Below are 17,544 nucleotides of genomic sequence, written 5' to 3' on the forward strand. Positions count from 1 at the left end.
CCTGTTATAAATATGAGTCAAAGTATATCTTTTTAGTAATAACTTTTAAAACCAAATATATTCACTAAACCTAAATTTTGTTTTAGGTTTATATTATATTAAATATTTTTAGATTCTTATGTAAAAAAAATAAACTAAATTTTAGTTGACCGGATATACTGTTGGCAGACATGTTGATTTGTCAGGAGGCGATTTTGTCAATTATTCGTCAAAAGTATTTTGTTTAGAAAGATTTGTACAAAATTATATAGTAAAAATCTAGTGATAACGTGCTGTGTACCGTGATAATAGTATAATGTTTGATATATATTTACTTTATTAGATTTAATAAGAAGAAACTTTTTGGTCCTTCGTAGATATCGGTAAGTGTTGCGTTAATATTTCTTGTTACTCTTTTTAAGTATTAATTCAACCTAGTCACCGTTTCATGCACAGTTCGACGGACCTTCACCTCGTCTGAACGTGTTATAATGAATCCGCTTTGCTCTTATACGACTTTGACGTGCCAGTTAACATGAAAGGAAATTATATTTAGGCCGTGAATATTATAGTGTTTGTTTGTGTATTTACGTTTTGGATTATTGTATTGTGACGTCAACCGGCTGTGAGGTGAAAAATCTTAGTATTCGTGCAGTTTGCGATATGATAAAACTTTATCTATACCTGATAGCTATGATTTAGATTGGTGCCTCATTTCTTAGTGTAGACTCAAGACATATAATATATTTTTTAAGTGTTTAGTTTTGTGATATTACGCTTGATTAGCTCATTAAGGTAAGAGTTTTTATCAGTATTAATTCAGTAATACTTTTTCTTAAACAAGGTCTGTTTTAAAAGAACATTACAGCTAAAGATTTTGATGTTTCACCGCAGCTTTTACCATCATAACTATAATAGATATTATTTATTTATACATTTTTAAAACCCAATATTAATAATTAAGTTGTGTGTAACTTTTTTAATTGTTTAAATATAATCATTTTAGTTGATATGAACACATAATGTAAACATTATAGTAAATGATATCTGACTTCATGTCTACATTTCAGAAGTTTTGTTCAAATATAAAGTACATCCATGTCTCACATAAAGAAGAGAGTAGTACTGTTTCAAATTACTTTATTAAAATCTGAAAGACGTATAATGTAAAAAATATGTGAAAAGTACAAAATTATAAGAATTTAATACAATATAATAATGTTTTGTTTCATTCTTTAACTATAATGTTGTTTGTACATTTGAAAATTGTATTGTCTGATAGCAACACAGATTTGCGACTTTTTAGAATACCTTTGTCTTTAGTTTAATTAAGACCCTTAATGTTAATCTAGTATTAGTGTATTTAATATAATATTATTGTTCTTAAAACTCAATTCATTTATCAAGTCAGATATTTTGTTTATTAATTTGATATGATAACATTCAGACGTTCAGATAACATTATATTTTTCAGAACACACTTGTGTATGTATATTTCAATAGCCCCTTGTTTCTTATTGTGTACTAAACTAATAAACATAACCTATTATCATTTATTAACTACTAAGTACCTAAACAAGTTAAAATAAGGTCATGTGAAGATGCAACAAAGCAAATATAAACATATTCATGTAATTTTGATTTTGCAGACATTGTTTTGCCTTAATTTCTGTACAGCAGTAGTAAATATCACTAATTTCGTGTGTCATATAATATCAATATTTATTTACAAGTGTATAAATCAATATAAATATTGTTATTAAAGTTGATATTCTTGTAAAAGGCTTTTTATATTTTAGGTACAATAATTACTTTTCATAATGGCAACACTATTGTGTTAGTATCTTACACATTCTCTCTCATAAAAGTGTTACTGTTACTTTTACAGAACCCTTTAGAGGAATCTGTGCTCGTTAGATACGCCTAACGCGTGACATCGTATTCACGATCTAACTGTAAGGAAAACCTGTCTCACCTTATCTAAACTAGTCTATCGTCACATTAAATGGCTCTTGTTGACGTGAAATACTACCGATATTATAAGTCACCAAGTTTATTAATAATATTGCTCTTAAAACCATCACACTTAAACTTATTAAATTTTCTAGCTTATTTTAATGGACGAAAGTTTTTGTGGCGCGCATTTTCTTTCATTCTCATCTGGCGTTATGACACAGTTAAGGGATTAATTAATGACCAGAGAATATGTACGTATAATAGATGTATGCGAGTGAAGCCACAGGTCGCAGCTACTTAGTATAATTAAATGAGTAAAGTCAGGGTTAAGGTTACCCTCGACCGGCCCTAGGACAATCGATCCTCACTATATTTAGTTTGTTTTCCTTCCGTATCCACGTGATACGCCACTTAGTTATTCTATTCAGGTATTTGAAGGCTAACTAATGCTTTGCCTAAAGGTTACAAACCGCTTTCATTTTGTTTTCTATTTCACGTTTGAATTAATATAACAAAAAACTCAGAAAAATTGGACGAAATTATTATGTACTTTTGGAAATTATTCAATTACAATTAAATAATCGTTAGTTTTATACGATTTATTTCCACTTTGTATTAAATACGTTTATCATTTAACACTTATCCGAAATTTTAAATAAGGAAAATTATTTAGCTGATAACTGATATTATAATTTACGTAGAAATCTGAGTCATACAGGATTTCTATGTAATTGTGATTTACCCATCTTTACCTTACCTATACCGATTACGTTCTAGGTAAACGAGAACATGAAAAATATCCGAGGTGAATTTTTGGAAAATCGATGCGGTATTGTAACCTTAGCCCACGAGGTTGAATGTTAAAAAACGTTGCAAGAATATTAAGGTATATCTTGTGTTTTTGAAATATAAGATTGGTTTTGCCTTTACAACCGGAGGTTTATCTTTTAAAATATTGTACGTGTCGTACATAGTTCTGTCTACGTATATATGTGATAAGAAATATTTACTTAAAAGAGCGATCCCATTGGACCCCGTCCATGTGTAGAAAGCACCAAACTACTTACCTCGACAGGTAGTGTATAGTATTCAGTTTCAAGAAGACCTTTAGGAGTATTATAACGTTTTCGGTGTTTATGTTTTGATAAAGAATGGCACTAAATTATGAGTCACTTACGACAAGGTTGCATTTATCAGAGCGGTCATCTTCTACGTCACGAGATATTGCTTCAGTACCGAATAAAAATGGTTGGCTCAGGAATAAAGTTAAAAATTCCTAACAATCTGTCATAGCCCGGTCAATTTAGACATTCGAAGTTACATAAAGTCCCAACAAGCTGAATTTCTGTGAAATTGTTCAAAACATAATTATAAACAATGTCTAGAAGTTCCCCATCATTCCCGTGTAAGGAAAAAATTTTATTCAAGGGCAAAGGTCAAAAAAATTAGTTATTAGTATTATGTTTTGAACAATTTCACTGAAATTCAGCTTGTTGGGACTTTATATAACTTCACTCTAATTTTTTGGTCTAAATTGACCGGACTATCAGTGACTGTAATGCAACAACGAAGCAACGGATTAGATTAGTGGTTGCCTGGAAGAGATCGCTCGAAAGCGATAAGGCCGCCAGTTGCCCTCCTTTTTATTTCATTATGTTAATTGTATTATGTTTCTGCAACGAAGTGTTAATAAATAAATAATAAACTTTATTAGTGATAAAAATGTTACACAAAATATATATTATATAATATAGTTGTGACAAAATACACAAATTACCCGTCGAAGTGATTTACCATTTCCAATAGGCAATCAAATGTCGAGTTTCTGCTTCCTTTGTAAAAAATAAGTATTTCCTGTAATCTACAAGGCATTTCCTCGCTGTTATAGTCGCGCCGCGAGGTGGATGAATAAAACAATATTTAAATGTTGTAACAATAGCGATCACAAAGAGCATTCATAAAAGACAAAACTCAACTTTTCCTCTATTATTTTGACCATACTTTGTTGTCTGGCAAATAAAATTTACTCTAATATTGGTGTTGTTTTAAATGTGAATTTCTAGATGTTTCCAGCAAGGTCCAACAACATCGTTACATAATAATTAATTGACCAGCGATCTATCAGTGACTTTCTTCCGACACTGTACAACGAGATAAGAGTAAAACCATTGTCTCCCATAACAAGCGCTTAATAATACGGTATAATATGACACAAACCGACAATAGAACGACGGACGTGTCTTGTACGATACAACACATGATCGAGGTGAACGTCCGATACTCTGACATTTACCTGATTTGTGGCGCTGAAATAAAAGGATATAAAGCATTTTAACGGCCTTAAAGCATTTTTGGCCTAGTGGCTTCAGCGTGCGACTCTCATACCTGAGGTCGTAGGTTCTATCCCCGGCTGTGCACCAATGGACTTTCTTTCTATGTGCGCATTTAACATTTGCTCGAACGGTGAAGGAAAACATCGTGAGGAAACCAACATGTCTTACACCCAAAAAGTCGACGGTGTGTGTCAGGCACTGGAGGCTGATCACCTACTTGCCTATTAGATTGAAAAATGATCATGAAACAGATTCAGAAATCTGAGGCCAAGACCTACAGGGTTTATAGCGCCACTGATTTATTAATTATTTATTTAATTGCATTTGATGGTTTTGCAATAGTTGTACATACGTTGTATGTGTGACGTATCGTAATCGTCAGCTTCCTGGTTGACGAGGCCGTAATGTAACAGTAGGTGTGTGCAAATAGTCCTTTTTATCTGCTTTGTTTCCGTTATTATGCGCGAAACATGAGTTCCTTGATATTGACGTCATATTCGAAATACTCGAAGTCGTATTAATAATAGATAGATAGGTATTATGTTAAGGTAAATAATGGAAAGGGATCCCGTTGCCTATTTATTTCCAAAATTAGTAATGTAACATCGTAGCATCACATAGAATCTTAGTATAATTATAAAATTTTTCTGTTGTTTGACAGTGCGTCTACAAATTCCCTATGCTTTATCTAAAAGCAGCGCCCTATATCGTACCACATAATTTTGTAAAGTCTAAAAATAGTTCTAGCAAGATTTGTAAGTTAATAATAGTATAAGAAAAACGGCGAAGTTGGTTTCAATCTCGAGAATGATTGACGCTTCACTTACGATTAATCTTGAACGCTTATTGATGATTATACAATTTTACCTGTATAAGGTAAAACTGGTTCGCTTTAGATGCCTTCCTTACGTAATGTGTTATCTGCTATATGTGCTATGTTATATGTGAGAGTTAAATTTGTTACACAATATATACGTTACTTTATCTATTATATTATTGGTGATAGACATAGAAGTCATCAAAAAATGGGTAAATATAGGCATACATTCGTTTTAGAATGTATATATAACTAATAGATACTTTTAATTATTGAACATCTGTGTTGTTATTTTTTATTATTATTTAGGTGAGTCATTAGGAAATAAACATTATCTCTTCGTTATCTAAAAGATAAGCTGTTTTTTGTACCTTAATTCAATACGGTTTTTATACCTTTATTAAAATCAAAAGAAGACTCTGTGTTTCCTTAAACACTGAGTCTTCTTTTGATTTCGAATTGGTGAAACATTGGTAGTGCAGTGTTTGCCTAGTGGCTTCAGCATGCGACTCACATCCCTGAGGTCATAAGTTCGATCCCCGGCTGTGCACCAATGGACTTACTTTCTATGTGCGCATTTAACATTCGCTCGAACGGTGAAGGATAACACCGTAAGGAAACCGGCTTGCCTTACACCCAAAAAGTCGACGGCCGCGGTGTGTCAGGAACAGGAGGCTGATTACCTACTTGCCTATTAGATAGGTAAATACTTATGTAACAGATACGAAAATATGAGGCCCAGACCTAAAAAGGTTGTAACGCGACTGATTTTTTTCTGACGAAACATTGGTGGTCAGCACTGAGTAGTGGTCAGTACTGGCTAATCAGGTCACCTAATATTCAGCTTATATAAGAGCAATGTCATAACCTGACCGCCCGGCGACAGTTGCAAAGGTTTCCACCCACTTTATCAGGCTGCAAACACTTGTTACATAACACTATTAACAATTGTCCCATACCAACACAATTCTTCGATCTTTCTATATATTAAGCGAGTTATAGTTCGAGTTATATGATTAGTGTTAGTTATACCGTAAATTTAAAGCCAAAATGCGGCAGTATCGGAGACATAGGTCGAAACAACACAGCTTAGTGACAGCGTATTCGAGTATGTTGACGTAATGTGTTTATAAGTTACAGTTACTCCTAAAAATTCACAAATAAAGCGCTTATATAAGCAAATATTGCTAATATTAACAGACCAATTTTAAATTCTTTGTTCATCAGTAAAAGTGATGACATTATATCTCTGATATGGTAATGCCGAGCTAGATAAGTTGATGGCATTGTATTGAAACAAATGAATTAACAACACATTTATACCGTTTTTGCAAATTTTGATATATTTGCACAGATTAAACGTTTTCGAGAACGAAATACATATTATTTGTAAGCAGCGCTTTTGAGATGAAATTCACCCCCTGTTTTGGTCACCTGGTTATGCACTTCGTAAATGATTCTCAAAGAGAAGCAAAGGTATCTGGTAACCTTGTTGTACATATTGGAATGTACAAAGAGCAAGAGAAGCCGTAAATAAAGGTAGTCGTGTATTGGTGTGATCGCCAGTCACCGTATCTCATCCCGCGATACCAAAGCGTAACGAACTGTTTTGCGCAGGTCAATGGCACTGTAAAATTAAATTTTATCTAAACGTAGCGTGGCTTGTTTATGACGCCCAGACGTTTGCTCAACTTTCTTTGTTATTGCTAAAGATAAGCCACAGTTCTGCAAAAGCAATTGTGTTTGCCAATTTATTAAAAAAATCTAAACTTTGTATTTTAAGCTAATATTTTACATATCAACTATTGTTCGATTACATAGTCATTTGTATATTCCTATATATTACAGCGGTCATTTAATAATTTCTACAATATTATCTCGATTTGCAGAAACTGTTTTTTTCTGTTAATTATGACTGATTAAGAACTCAGCCTACGAGATTGTCGAAAGTGTTTTTTAACGAAGACACGATGTAATTTCAGGCCTCCCTTCACGGGGAAGAAATGCAAGTAAACGTGGCGGGGCTAAGGAGAAATATTAAGAACCTCGCGCACAACTACTCTGATGCTCAGGTAAATACATTTAATTATTTACCTTGGAATATCTGTATCTTATGAAGTGTGCTATACACATATTAAACGGCCAAAACCGGAATATCCTTACAATAAAACGAGCTTGGCACTTTAGTGGCGTCAGCTGTGATAACCGGAAACAACGCTTCCTACTCGCTCGACGCATGCTAAGTGAATACATTCGAGTTGCAAGTCTCGTGTTGCGGATTTGTACGATATGTTTCATGCAAAAAAATTCACTGACAACTAACGACGACGTAGTTAACAATATCTTCATTTTTTTTAAAGTTTTGTACTAATGTGCCTCAGGTAAAAGTGCGCGAAGCGACATCGAACGACCCATGGGGCCCATCCAGCACTCTGATGGCGGATATCGCCGACCTCACCTACAACGTGATGGCCTTCACCGAGATCATGCAGATGATCTGGAAGCGCCTCAACGACCACGGCAAGAACTGGCGACACGTGTACAAGGCCCTGGTCCTCATGGAGTACCTCATTAAGACCGGCAGCGAGAAGGTGGCCATGCAGTGCAAGGAGAACATCTTCGCCATACACACCCTCAAGGACTTCCAGTATATGGAGGAGGGGAAGGACCAAGGTCGGTTGTGAGTTGACTTTTAGCTAAGTGTTCAGCGCCACTCGCATGCGTAATTAGTAATACAACACCGAAGCAGCCGAATGGCGAGGAGCTGCAGTCGATCAGTCCTTGGGAGGCTTCACGCGCTAATCGCTTTATTAAGTTTAAAGTTCGATTGCTCGTTTGGTATCAATTACTTTATTAGTCATTTCTTGGTTACGTCATGGCGAACATACAAACCTCGTGGTGCGACATTGCAGCAGATTTCACATTAAAGATCTTAGCCACTTTTGTGAATTATTCTCTAACAAAAATAGATAAAAATTATGCTTAACCATAAATTTTAATGTAGTTCATTCTATCCTAAGGGAAGAGTAATGCTAATTAGTATTAAGTGGTGCATTATATTTTTTATTATATAATTTGATGAAATCGAATCTTGATTGCATTGACAGCCATTACACAATTGATAAGCTAATGATGAAATTTGGCACAAGGTGACAATTATGTTGCCGAAACCAGTCTCCGATTCATTAATATTCTAAATACTTATTAATAATTATTTTCATTAGAATATTATTGAAATCTAACAAACATTTTCCCGTTGTTTATGAATTGTTTTGCTTTACTGCGTGGCAGGTGCGAATCACCTCCAAGAAGCCTTTTGATAAGGTTTTAAAAAGAGAGCTTTTCAGATTATTTATTATTTACTATGGAACCTATAGAAATGGTTATTTTAAATTTGTTTTCGTATTTTCTTTAAAATTCAAATAAAACATATACACGGTTCTTACAACCGTCTAAAACGTAACGCGCTTTTAATTGTGTTAATTATCGTTTTGTGATTTATATTTAATTTCACAAATACGACGAAATGAACCCCAAGACAGCTACGTCATCGTCCTTTTGACTAATCCTGATCGTTTTGAATCACCTTACTGACGTATAAGAACAAAATCTTTAATTATTTGATAAATTAATGATTTTTGAATCCATGTTTTATATAGATTACCTTTAATTTCTACTTATTTATCTAAAATTTTTAAGTTTTGCGGGTCATATGTAGAATTTTCTTATAAATAAATATCAGTACACAGTATCAGTAAAGAGGTGTCTCGACTTGACTCTACAAGAACATAATGTCTTAAAACACACTCGTACAAATTCCAGGTCTAAACGTGAGAGAGAAGGCGAAACAGCTGGTGCACCTGTTGAAAGACGAGGAGAGACTGAAGAATGAGAGAGCGCGCGCTCTCAAAGCGAAACAGCGCTTCGCTCAGACGGCCAGCGCCTTCGGCAGCGATGGCGCGCTCGACACGCCCTCGAGCCCCACCTATCCCGCGGTGAGACCCTCGACGGCTCAACCCTCTATTTATATTGATTATGTTAATAATTAAATTATTTATTTCCCGTAGCTAAGCGGCAGCGGCGAATGGGCCAGCGGCGGTCCCGGGAACGGCCGAGAGTCGGAGTTGGCACGGCCGCTGACGGCGGGAGAGGAGGAGCTGCAGCTGCAGCTGGCCCTGGCCATGTCCCGCGAGGAGGCCGAGCGGGAGGAGAAGCGGCGAAGGTCGGACGACGTTCGGCTGCAGCTCGCGATCAGTCAGTCGCAGAACGACTTCCAGTGAGTGATATCGACTCCTCTACCTCTGAATCTTACCTTACGTCCCGCCGAACACGTTCCGGGCGGCAGTCGTGGTCTTAATCGCCCGAACCAAAGTCAAAAATCATTTAATCATATAGGTAACCAATGTACAATTATGAACGTCTAACTTTACATTTAGTGCCAGTTCTCAAACCGAGGGCGTAGAACGGAAGAGAAGAACTGCCAATAAACCCTCCGCCACTCTTTTTAATAGCCATGTTTTTTTTACTATAGCATTCGCTAAAAGTTTTTGTGACTGCTATGAGGCAAGTGAAAATAATAAGTAAGAGACCTTCGAGGCATGCATCTACTGAATGTAAATCTTCACTGGAAATTACCATTATTTTGTCAATTTTCTTATATTCCGTAGAGACGGTAAGAAAAAAAAAATAATCTATATAATAATATAATAACCACGACCTCTGGCACCTTCGGATGTCCAGAATTAACAAAGAAAAACGGTTTGAGAGATTAACTAAGTTAACGTTTTAGTTAGAAAAATACCATTTTAACCCTCCTAATCCTCGAATCCGCTCCCAATAGACCGCCCCAGTTCCTGATGTCCCGATTGCGTCCGGCCCTTGCCCCGATGCGGGACCGACTCCTCGCGTGGGACGAATACTACGAAATCTATACGAAAGTAATTCAGTTAGTGATCATTGGTTGAATTTGCGTAGAAAAGTAGATATTTATTTATTAGAAAAAATATTAAGTTACGATTAGTTTTATTAAATATTTAAGAATAAGTTTTATTTCCAACTTGGACATCTTTGACACTTTACTAGGCCTGCAAAGTTGCGTGTACTTATATAAAGATTTTAAAGTTTTGCAAGAAGAAAAAAGAAAGAAATACTAACACAATAACCTTAATCAAAAATGGGCCAACATTGATTTTCAGCGCTGTGCTACGGTGCTTCAGTTTTTGCTTGTTCAACTATTATTAATTAATTCATTTAACAATTGATGTCTACGACTCAAAGCGGTGCTTTTTTGCTGACATGACATTTAGTTTAGTTATTTAAGCGGCCGATTATCTAAAAAAAATACTAACTACTAGTTTACGTGCAATATAAAATAGTGGAAATCATTTTAATTTTATCCTAAACTCGAGAGCGATACTTTCCGGTTCTTCGAGCCGGATAAAATAACAATTACGAAACTAATGTATGACTTTTTCATTCCAGGTCACCCGGAGCGACAGGCGGTGAGAAAAAGCCCGCGAGCAACGGTCAATCTCACCTGCTGGACCTGCTGGACGTCTCGCTGGGACCTCCTCAGCCGACCGTCGACCCCTGGGGCCTGCCGGGGGAGAAACCTAAACCGGTACGACCTACCTCTCGAACTTAATATACAATTGAAGCTTTACTTAATAATGTGACATAGTTTTTCTAGAAATAATGAGGTAAAATAATACACAATGTTCTTTTAGCCTGATACGTTGGATATCAGTATATTTACGGATTCGATGGTAAGAAGTGGCGGGCGTGGCCACATTCCTAAACGCATCTCAAGTCACTTGACGTAAATTGTATTAATATTTAACCAATTTAGAATAACTTGCTACTCACGAACAATATACAGGGTTACATTAAACCCCGTAAATTTTACAATTTCGTTATAAATTTTCGTCCCATTTGATTAAAGCGTTTAAAGTGTGAGTTTCGTTCAGGAACAAGGCCCAAAGTCCCTGGAAGTAAATATGCTAGACCGTTTGCGTAACGCCGTAACGAGATTGTCTTAATCCCATTGCCCCGAGGCCGATGTAACGTTCGTCCTGAGCCCTAAGCCCCTAATGCCATTATGCCGGTACAAATGCTAGTTAATCTTTAGTTTTCTTTTACTACATTTTCGTGTAAGGCTGCCTACGCACTGGCGACCATGGTCGCCGCGACCTGGCCGCGGCGGCCAGTGAATTCTGGACTTTATATGGCCATCGCTATAGCCCCTACGCACTTTGCGGCCAGCGACCAGCGGCCACCGTTGGCCGCGGCGTCTAATTTGATGCCACGCGATTTTCACATTTGATGTCCGCATGTCGCGCTTGCCTACGCACCAGCGACCATGGTCGCGGCGGCCTGGCCGCGTCTATGGTCGCCAGTGCGTAGGCTGCCTAAATTCATCAATCTGGCTAAATCCATTTCTTTTATTACCCAAGTAAATATTTAAAAGTTTCATTACATTTTACTTAATTAAATGCTTGAAAATACGAGAATATTCTCCATTGAATTAATTCGTTGTAATATTACACAAAATTTAATCTCTATCTAAAAGAATGATTTTCAAGTTACTCATTAGTTAATATTCGACTTCCAGGACACGAGTTCCGAGGCGTGGTCGGGCGTGAACAGTCCGGCCCGGGACCCTTGGGCTCCGGCCGCCCCCGACGCCGACCCTTGGGCCCCGCTGGCACAGGTATGAGTCGCTTTTTAACATTATAAGCATAACGTTTCATTAATTAGCATTCCGTAGCTTTATTTCGAAACCGTCAAAATCGACAGAACGAATTTGCAATGTATATTTAATTCCCAGTATTTAGGTAGATGGTGCTAAATTTAAACGTAACTAAACTGAAATTTAAAACATAGTTATTAGCGAAACCGTTACTACACCGGTTGTGTCACTTTAAAGTTTATAAAAATAGTGTGACTATTTGTTTATCTTCGGCAGATTTTGTGTGTTTTTTAGTTTAGTCAACTAGACATCAATGCAAAATTTACTAGATTTTGAATATAGTAACTGAAATATTAATTATTGCAAAAGTGTTACTACTAAAAAAGTAATCATAGAAAATATTTAATTATATGACTGCACATCTTAAAATATCTTTTTTATAAAAAGGTAAATAATGATGCAAAAATCGTAAATTCTTTCTCCTGTAAAATTTAGTTATTTTGTTTAATATCGGTTTCGAAATAAAGGTGCGATTTGATGTACACAAATGTTAAATTAAATTATATTTATTTTTATTTAATGAATTGCGCCCATTTTGCTGCTTGCGACCTCTCAAACAATCAAAATGCAAGTTTAATTTTATAATAAATACTTGTAAATATTGAATACCGTGACGTTCGACTCCGGCGAAGCGACTAAGTCAAAGAAGGCAAAATAACATTGCTCGAGCTACTTTTAATGTTAAAAAATTGTATTTTGCAGAGCAAGAGTCCGATTTCCGTGATTTCCTCTCCGTCTTCGGACTTGGAGCAGTTCGACGCTTTGTCTCAGAGACAGAAAACGCAGAACAACCACGAGCAAGATCCCTTCGACCTCTCCGGGCTGGGTCAGTTGTTGCTCATTATCGAAAAGAATCGACACGTCGCTGAATAGAAGAAGAAAGAGATTATTAAAAAGTGATCGTTCTCTTCCAGGTGGCAAACTGAGTCCGCCCATATCCAGCGGCACGGGCGCCATCAAGAAGTCCCCGTCGGCCTTCCTGGGCGAGAACTCGTCTCTGGTGAACCTGGAGCGTCTCCTGCAGCCCGCGGCCGCCGCGCCCCCAGCCGCGCCGAACCCCTTCGCCCCCCTCGGACCCCTCGGACCCCAAGCGCCCGAGACCCCGAGACAGATGTTCGCGCAGCCGCAGCCGGTGAGCTATTTTACAATACGCCGCTTTGTGTCTCGTCCGTTGCGAAGGTCGGGTGTTTGATTTCCAGCGAAACAATGAATAGACTCACTTTCAAATAAGACCGACGCAAAAGCCCCAAAAATGAGTCCTTCCCGGGCCCCATTAAGGAGAGTAACACTAATGATAATAATTTCCAGGCAAAACTATCAATAAACGAAATCAAGCAGCAGCAAATGGGTCTGGCTTCCAACATGAACTTCCCCAGCTCCTCGCCCGCCTTCAACGCGCCTCTGAACATGTCCGCCCCCATGCCTCCTCTGCCCAATAACATGGGGTCGATGCCGACGATGCCCCCCTTGGGGAGCACTATGCCCCCGTTAGGTAGCAATATGCCGCTTGGCGGGGTTCCACTCTCCGGAGCGCCTTTAGGTGAGTGAAAGTGTCATTTTTTCCCTCAATTGTGTGAAGTCAGAGTAAAATATTTTTTAAGCTATTGCATAGATTTTATCGCGGGCTTTGAGCGCGGCGACCGAATCGAGAAATTCCGTAACGAAAAAAACCTAACACACGATGACGTAATATAGGTGCGGCAAATACGCGTTAGAGTGGGACAGAACGCATACTGCGCATTCCCATCTCTCTGACGAGATCGGTGACGTAGCGTGAGCGCGGCCGGGGCAGCCGGTACGCGTTAGAGTGAGACATACTATATAGACGTTTTAGTCTGGTAGATTGAATTAGTATCAAAGAAAATACTGCACGAATAAAAAATAAATAAATAATTATAATTGCATTAGTTAATCAAAATGATTCTATGCAATAGCTTTACCGCGGCAGTCCCCGAGTGCTACACGTTTTTTTTTTTCGCTGTGTCTGATGAAATCCCTATGAATTATGTAATTTGCAAATTTACAACAAGATTAAGATGAATATTTGTTCCTTTTAGGCCCAACGGTACCTTTGAATATTTTCTGTAGCATTGAGTGGTCTTAACACGTTGCAGGTGCAGCCGACCCGTGGTCCCCGTCCGGGGCTCGCGCTGCGTCTCCGTGGTCTCCGCCCCCCGCCCGCCACACGCCCAACCCTTTTCTTTCCTAGCCACGGGTAAATATTTTCTTAACGCTCTATACGTATATACGTAGTCGGTCCCAAAGTTCTGTCATAAATGGAAATAATGATAAAAACAAAAGTACTGCTCAGTTTCTAATGAGTGATATATCAATTTATAGTACATTAATTAAGGAATAAAAAAAGCATTAAAATATTCGAAATAACCTCCCTCATTTTTAATACAGGCCCTTAAGCGCCGCGGCCAGTCATCTATCGCAGCACGCACCATATTCGTGTCGATTTCAGTCACTGGTTTTTTTAAAGATGACTTCAGAGTCTTCAAATTTTTATGAGGTTTATCACAGACCTTCCCCTCTAAGACCTGCCAAAATTTATGGTCCAAAGGATAAAGGTCCGGACTGGAGGAAGGCCAATCCTCATGTCTAATTAAGTCGATGTTTTGACGCTCAAACCAGGCTTTAGTGGTCTTGGCTTTGTATGCAGGCGCAGAGTCCTGCTGGAACACGAAGTGATGTCTCGCAAATGGGGTGCTGGACAGGTCTTTGACAAGGCGATACAAAACCGTCTCTTGGTACACTTTAGCACTGGTTTTGACCCCCTTTTCGCAAAAATGCACCTCAGTTAGCCCGTAATAGGACACTCCCAACCAGACCATAACTGATGATGGATGATGTCCATGTTGCACCCTTGGAACTTTATTTTCAGCTTCTTCAGAACTCCTAGCGTACACTGTATCATTCTGTTTATTGTACTTCTCTTCAATATCGAAAATTTTTTCGTCCGTAAAGAGGATATCACGGTGTCGGTTTTTCGCGTACCGCTTAAACAACACCCGCGATATCTTAAGCCTTATTGCTTTTAGACGAGCATTAAATAAGTGCCCACTCTTTTTTTGTATGCTCGTAGACCAAGATCTTCATTTAAAACCTTTTTTACTGTTTTCCTACTGACACCCATCTGCAAATCCATCAACTTCTGTTTTCGGACAGGATTTCTTACTATCCGCGCCTTGATAGCTTTGATTACTGCTGGTGTTCTTGCGGAGCGTGACCAGCCAGTTCTTTTCTTGTCCTCAACACTGGAGACTTCAAGGTACTACCTATCAATAGTACCGTACACAAACCTAAGCGTTATATTCAAATTTTTGAGCAACTTGAAAATAGTACTCGGCGAGTATCCACAGCGGTACAACGCAATAACAACTATTCGGTTTACTTTCAATGTCCACTCCATCGTGAAAAATTACGGAAAGTTATTGTTTTTTGTTTTAAAACAATAATCAAACATTCCAAAATAGAATGCAATAATTTTTTTATAAAATCCTGCTCGAAATTTAGAAATAATGTGCTAATGACAGAACTTTGGGACCAACTACGTACAGTCTTTGCCAGCTCCATATTTAAGTATTACCTTTCGTTTGAAGTCGGTTAAATCCGGTGAAACACTTCGACGAGACTTAAATCTCAGTTAAATGTTCTCCTTCAGTTTGAGGCCGGAGCGACCCGAAGCCGGTCGTGATGCAGAGAGGCGTGGCGTGAGCGACGAACGGACAGACACCGCGCCAGTGCTACAGCTATTTTTATATTTACCTGATTATTTATTCACTGCGTCACCGTTCACCGCACTCACTCGCCAGGGTTGCCCGCGGACGTCGGGCGGTTCGAGAGTTTACTTCTTAAGTGTCCAATATTTTGGGAACCCTAAGCTTCTTCGATTATTTCAAACCCTCCCGACGCCGTCGTGTCGTTAAGAAGTGACCGACGGATTCGGGAACTTAAATCCCTTTCTCTTTATCGCCTTCTCTAATTGTAAATAAAGCCGAGTGTCCGACTATGAAGAACACCAATTAAGATAACTTAACTCGCAAAATGGTTGTTAACCGCTCGGAAATCGCAGATAACGTTCGATCGGTAATATTATAGGGTTTAATGTAAATGACTAGTTTTAACGAATAGCAATATACAAGTCCAGAACGACTCGGCCTTTATCAGTTTCGAGGAAGTCGGCGGCTGCGCTTTCGTAAGCGTCAATCATTACTTTTGTTTCTCGCAGCCTGCGTATTGGGCCCTGCAGAGAAAAAAACGTCCTCCCTCAAAGCCCCCGCCGTCGTGGGTGTCTGGGGGCCGTGGGGACCGGAGATCCCGTCGGCTCGTTTGCTCCTTTAAGAAAACCAGTCTCGTAGAGACGCCCCGCCTCCGCCGACGTCCTCACGAACGGGAAGAAGTCAACGTGCCTTAAACACTCCTCTCAACTCGCTTCACTCCCGACTCTCGTAATAGGACTGATTACCGTAAGCTATTAGTTTGGCCCGGAGCTCCCTGTGTTACGCCGCACGGAGTAATTTCGATTAAGGCCTTCACTCGTCTCGGCAGAAATTGCTTTTGTCAAATCGTCAGACTCGTCACGAGCGAGACCGGTATTCTAAAACATTTTCTTTTATACAATTTTGAGTGAATGTGAAATTCTATATGTTGTGTGGAAAATCGCTAGTTTTTAATAAATTAGGTTTCACGCTTACGTTTTAGAATACGGGTCTAAATCGTGTTTGGATTATGTTTGGTACTTGTAACCTCGCCCACAAACAAACTTTGTTAATCTGCGGAAAATCGTCGTTTAATATTTAGTTAGAAATGTCAGTATTTTAATTAAGCTTATTGTTTTTCTGTAACGACGCGCCTTTATATTTTTTTTACGATTTGTAGTCTGTGCTAATTTACCTTCGGTATTTTCGTTTTATGAAGTCATAGATCAAATTCGATTTTGGAACGTCAAGTCGACGGCCGCCATATTGTTCGGGGCTAAAATGGCGGGAATATGCTTATGTAATTGTTTGAGAATATATTACGTAAATTCTTTGTATATGTTTTTTTTTGCTTATTACATTTTTATGAGTAGCGGTTTTATGGTTATCGATTATTGTTTATCAGTTATTTAGTTAAATTATTATTTTAATATATTATTAATTTTGACCAATAAAATGCATCGACGCTAATCCAATGTCATTTAGCTAGGGGAACTGTAAAGATTATTGTAACTATTTAATTAAAATATATAAGTTTTTCAGTAAAGTCTTATTTTTTAGTCCCTATCCACGAATTAGGCATTATTCATGTGTGACTTTTATAAAAAAACAGGTATGTCGATAATCAATGTCGTTACTATTATAGGTTAAGCAGGCATTTTATAAAAAGGACCACTGAGTATTGCAAAATGGACTGAATCAGAGTGGTCTCTTTATCTAACGACTTCGAATGAGACGTGACCTACGGAAACGTAACATAATTTTGGGGATATCAGGAGATATTGTGGATAAAAGCAGTGATGGCCTAGTGGTTTCAGCGTGCAGCTTTTCATCAGTGTGGTTCGACCCCAGATTGCAACAGTGAACTTTTCTAAGTGCTCATTCGACACTCGGACGGTGAAGGTAAACAACGTGAAGAAAACGGTATGTTTCAAATCCGTAAATCGACGACACGTCAGACAAGACAGATCACCTACTTTGTCTATGATATAAAAGTTTAGAGTTGTA

At 38.0% G+C, this 17,544-nt stretch overlaps 1 protein-coding gene across 3 annotated transcripts; it reads left to right on the forward strand.

The window, feature by feature from the left end:
- The first annotated feature begins 1 nt into the window (after nucleotide 1).
- LOC125057815 (epsin-1) lies at nucleotides 2-17,083 on the forward strand. 3 transcript variants are annotated; one of them, XM_047661723.1, is made up of 14 exons: nucleotides 2-362; nucleotides 436-774; nucleotides 7,068-7,157; nucleotides 7,467-7,758; nucleotides 8,908-9,080; nucleotides 9,153-9,361; nucleotides 10,567-10,705; nucleotides 10,812-10,850; nucleotides 11,696-11,794; nucleotides 12,536-12,659; nucleotides 12,748-12,965; nucleotides 13,142-13,373; nucleotides 13,948-14,048; nucleotides 15,501-17,083. In XM_047661723.1, the coding sequence occupies exons 3-13, from the start codon at nucleotides 7,089-7,091 to the stop codon at nucleotides 14,040-14,042; spliced, it is 1,689 nt and encodes a 562-aa protein (XP_047517679.1). In that variant the 5' UTR covers nucleotides 2-362; nucleotides 436-774; nucleotides 7,068-7,088; the 3' UTR covers nucleotides 14,043-14,048; nucleotides 15,501-17,083. The 3 variants fall into 3 exon arrangements, with proteins under 3 accessions (XP_047517679.1, XP_047517678.1, XP_047517680.1); XM_047661722.1 differs by lacking the exon at nucleotides 436-774; XM_047661724.1 differs by lacking the exons at nucleotides 436-774; nucleotides 10,812-10,850 and having other exon boundaries at nucleotides 4-362.
- The last annotated feature ends 461 nt before the right edge of the window (nucleotides 17,084-17,544 follow it).

The sequence above is a fragment of the Pieris napi genome, chromosome 17 (assembly GCF_905475465.1).
Source record: "Pieris napi chromosome 17, ilPieNapi1.2, whole genome shotgun sequence".
NCBI classification, from domain to species: domain Eukaryota; kingdom Metazoa; phylum Arthropoda; class Insecta; order Lepidoptera; family Pieridae; genus Pieris; species Pieris napi.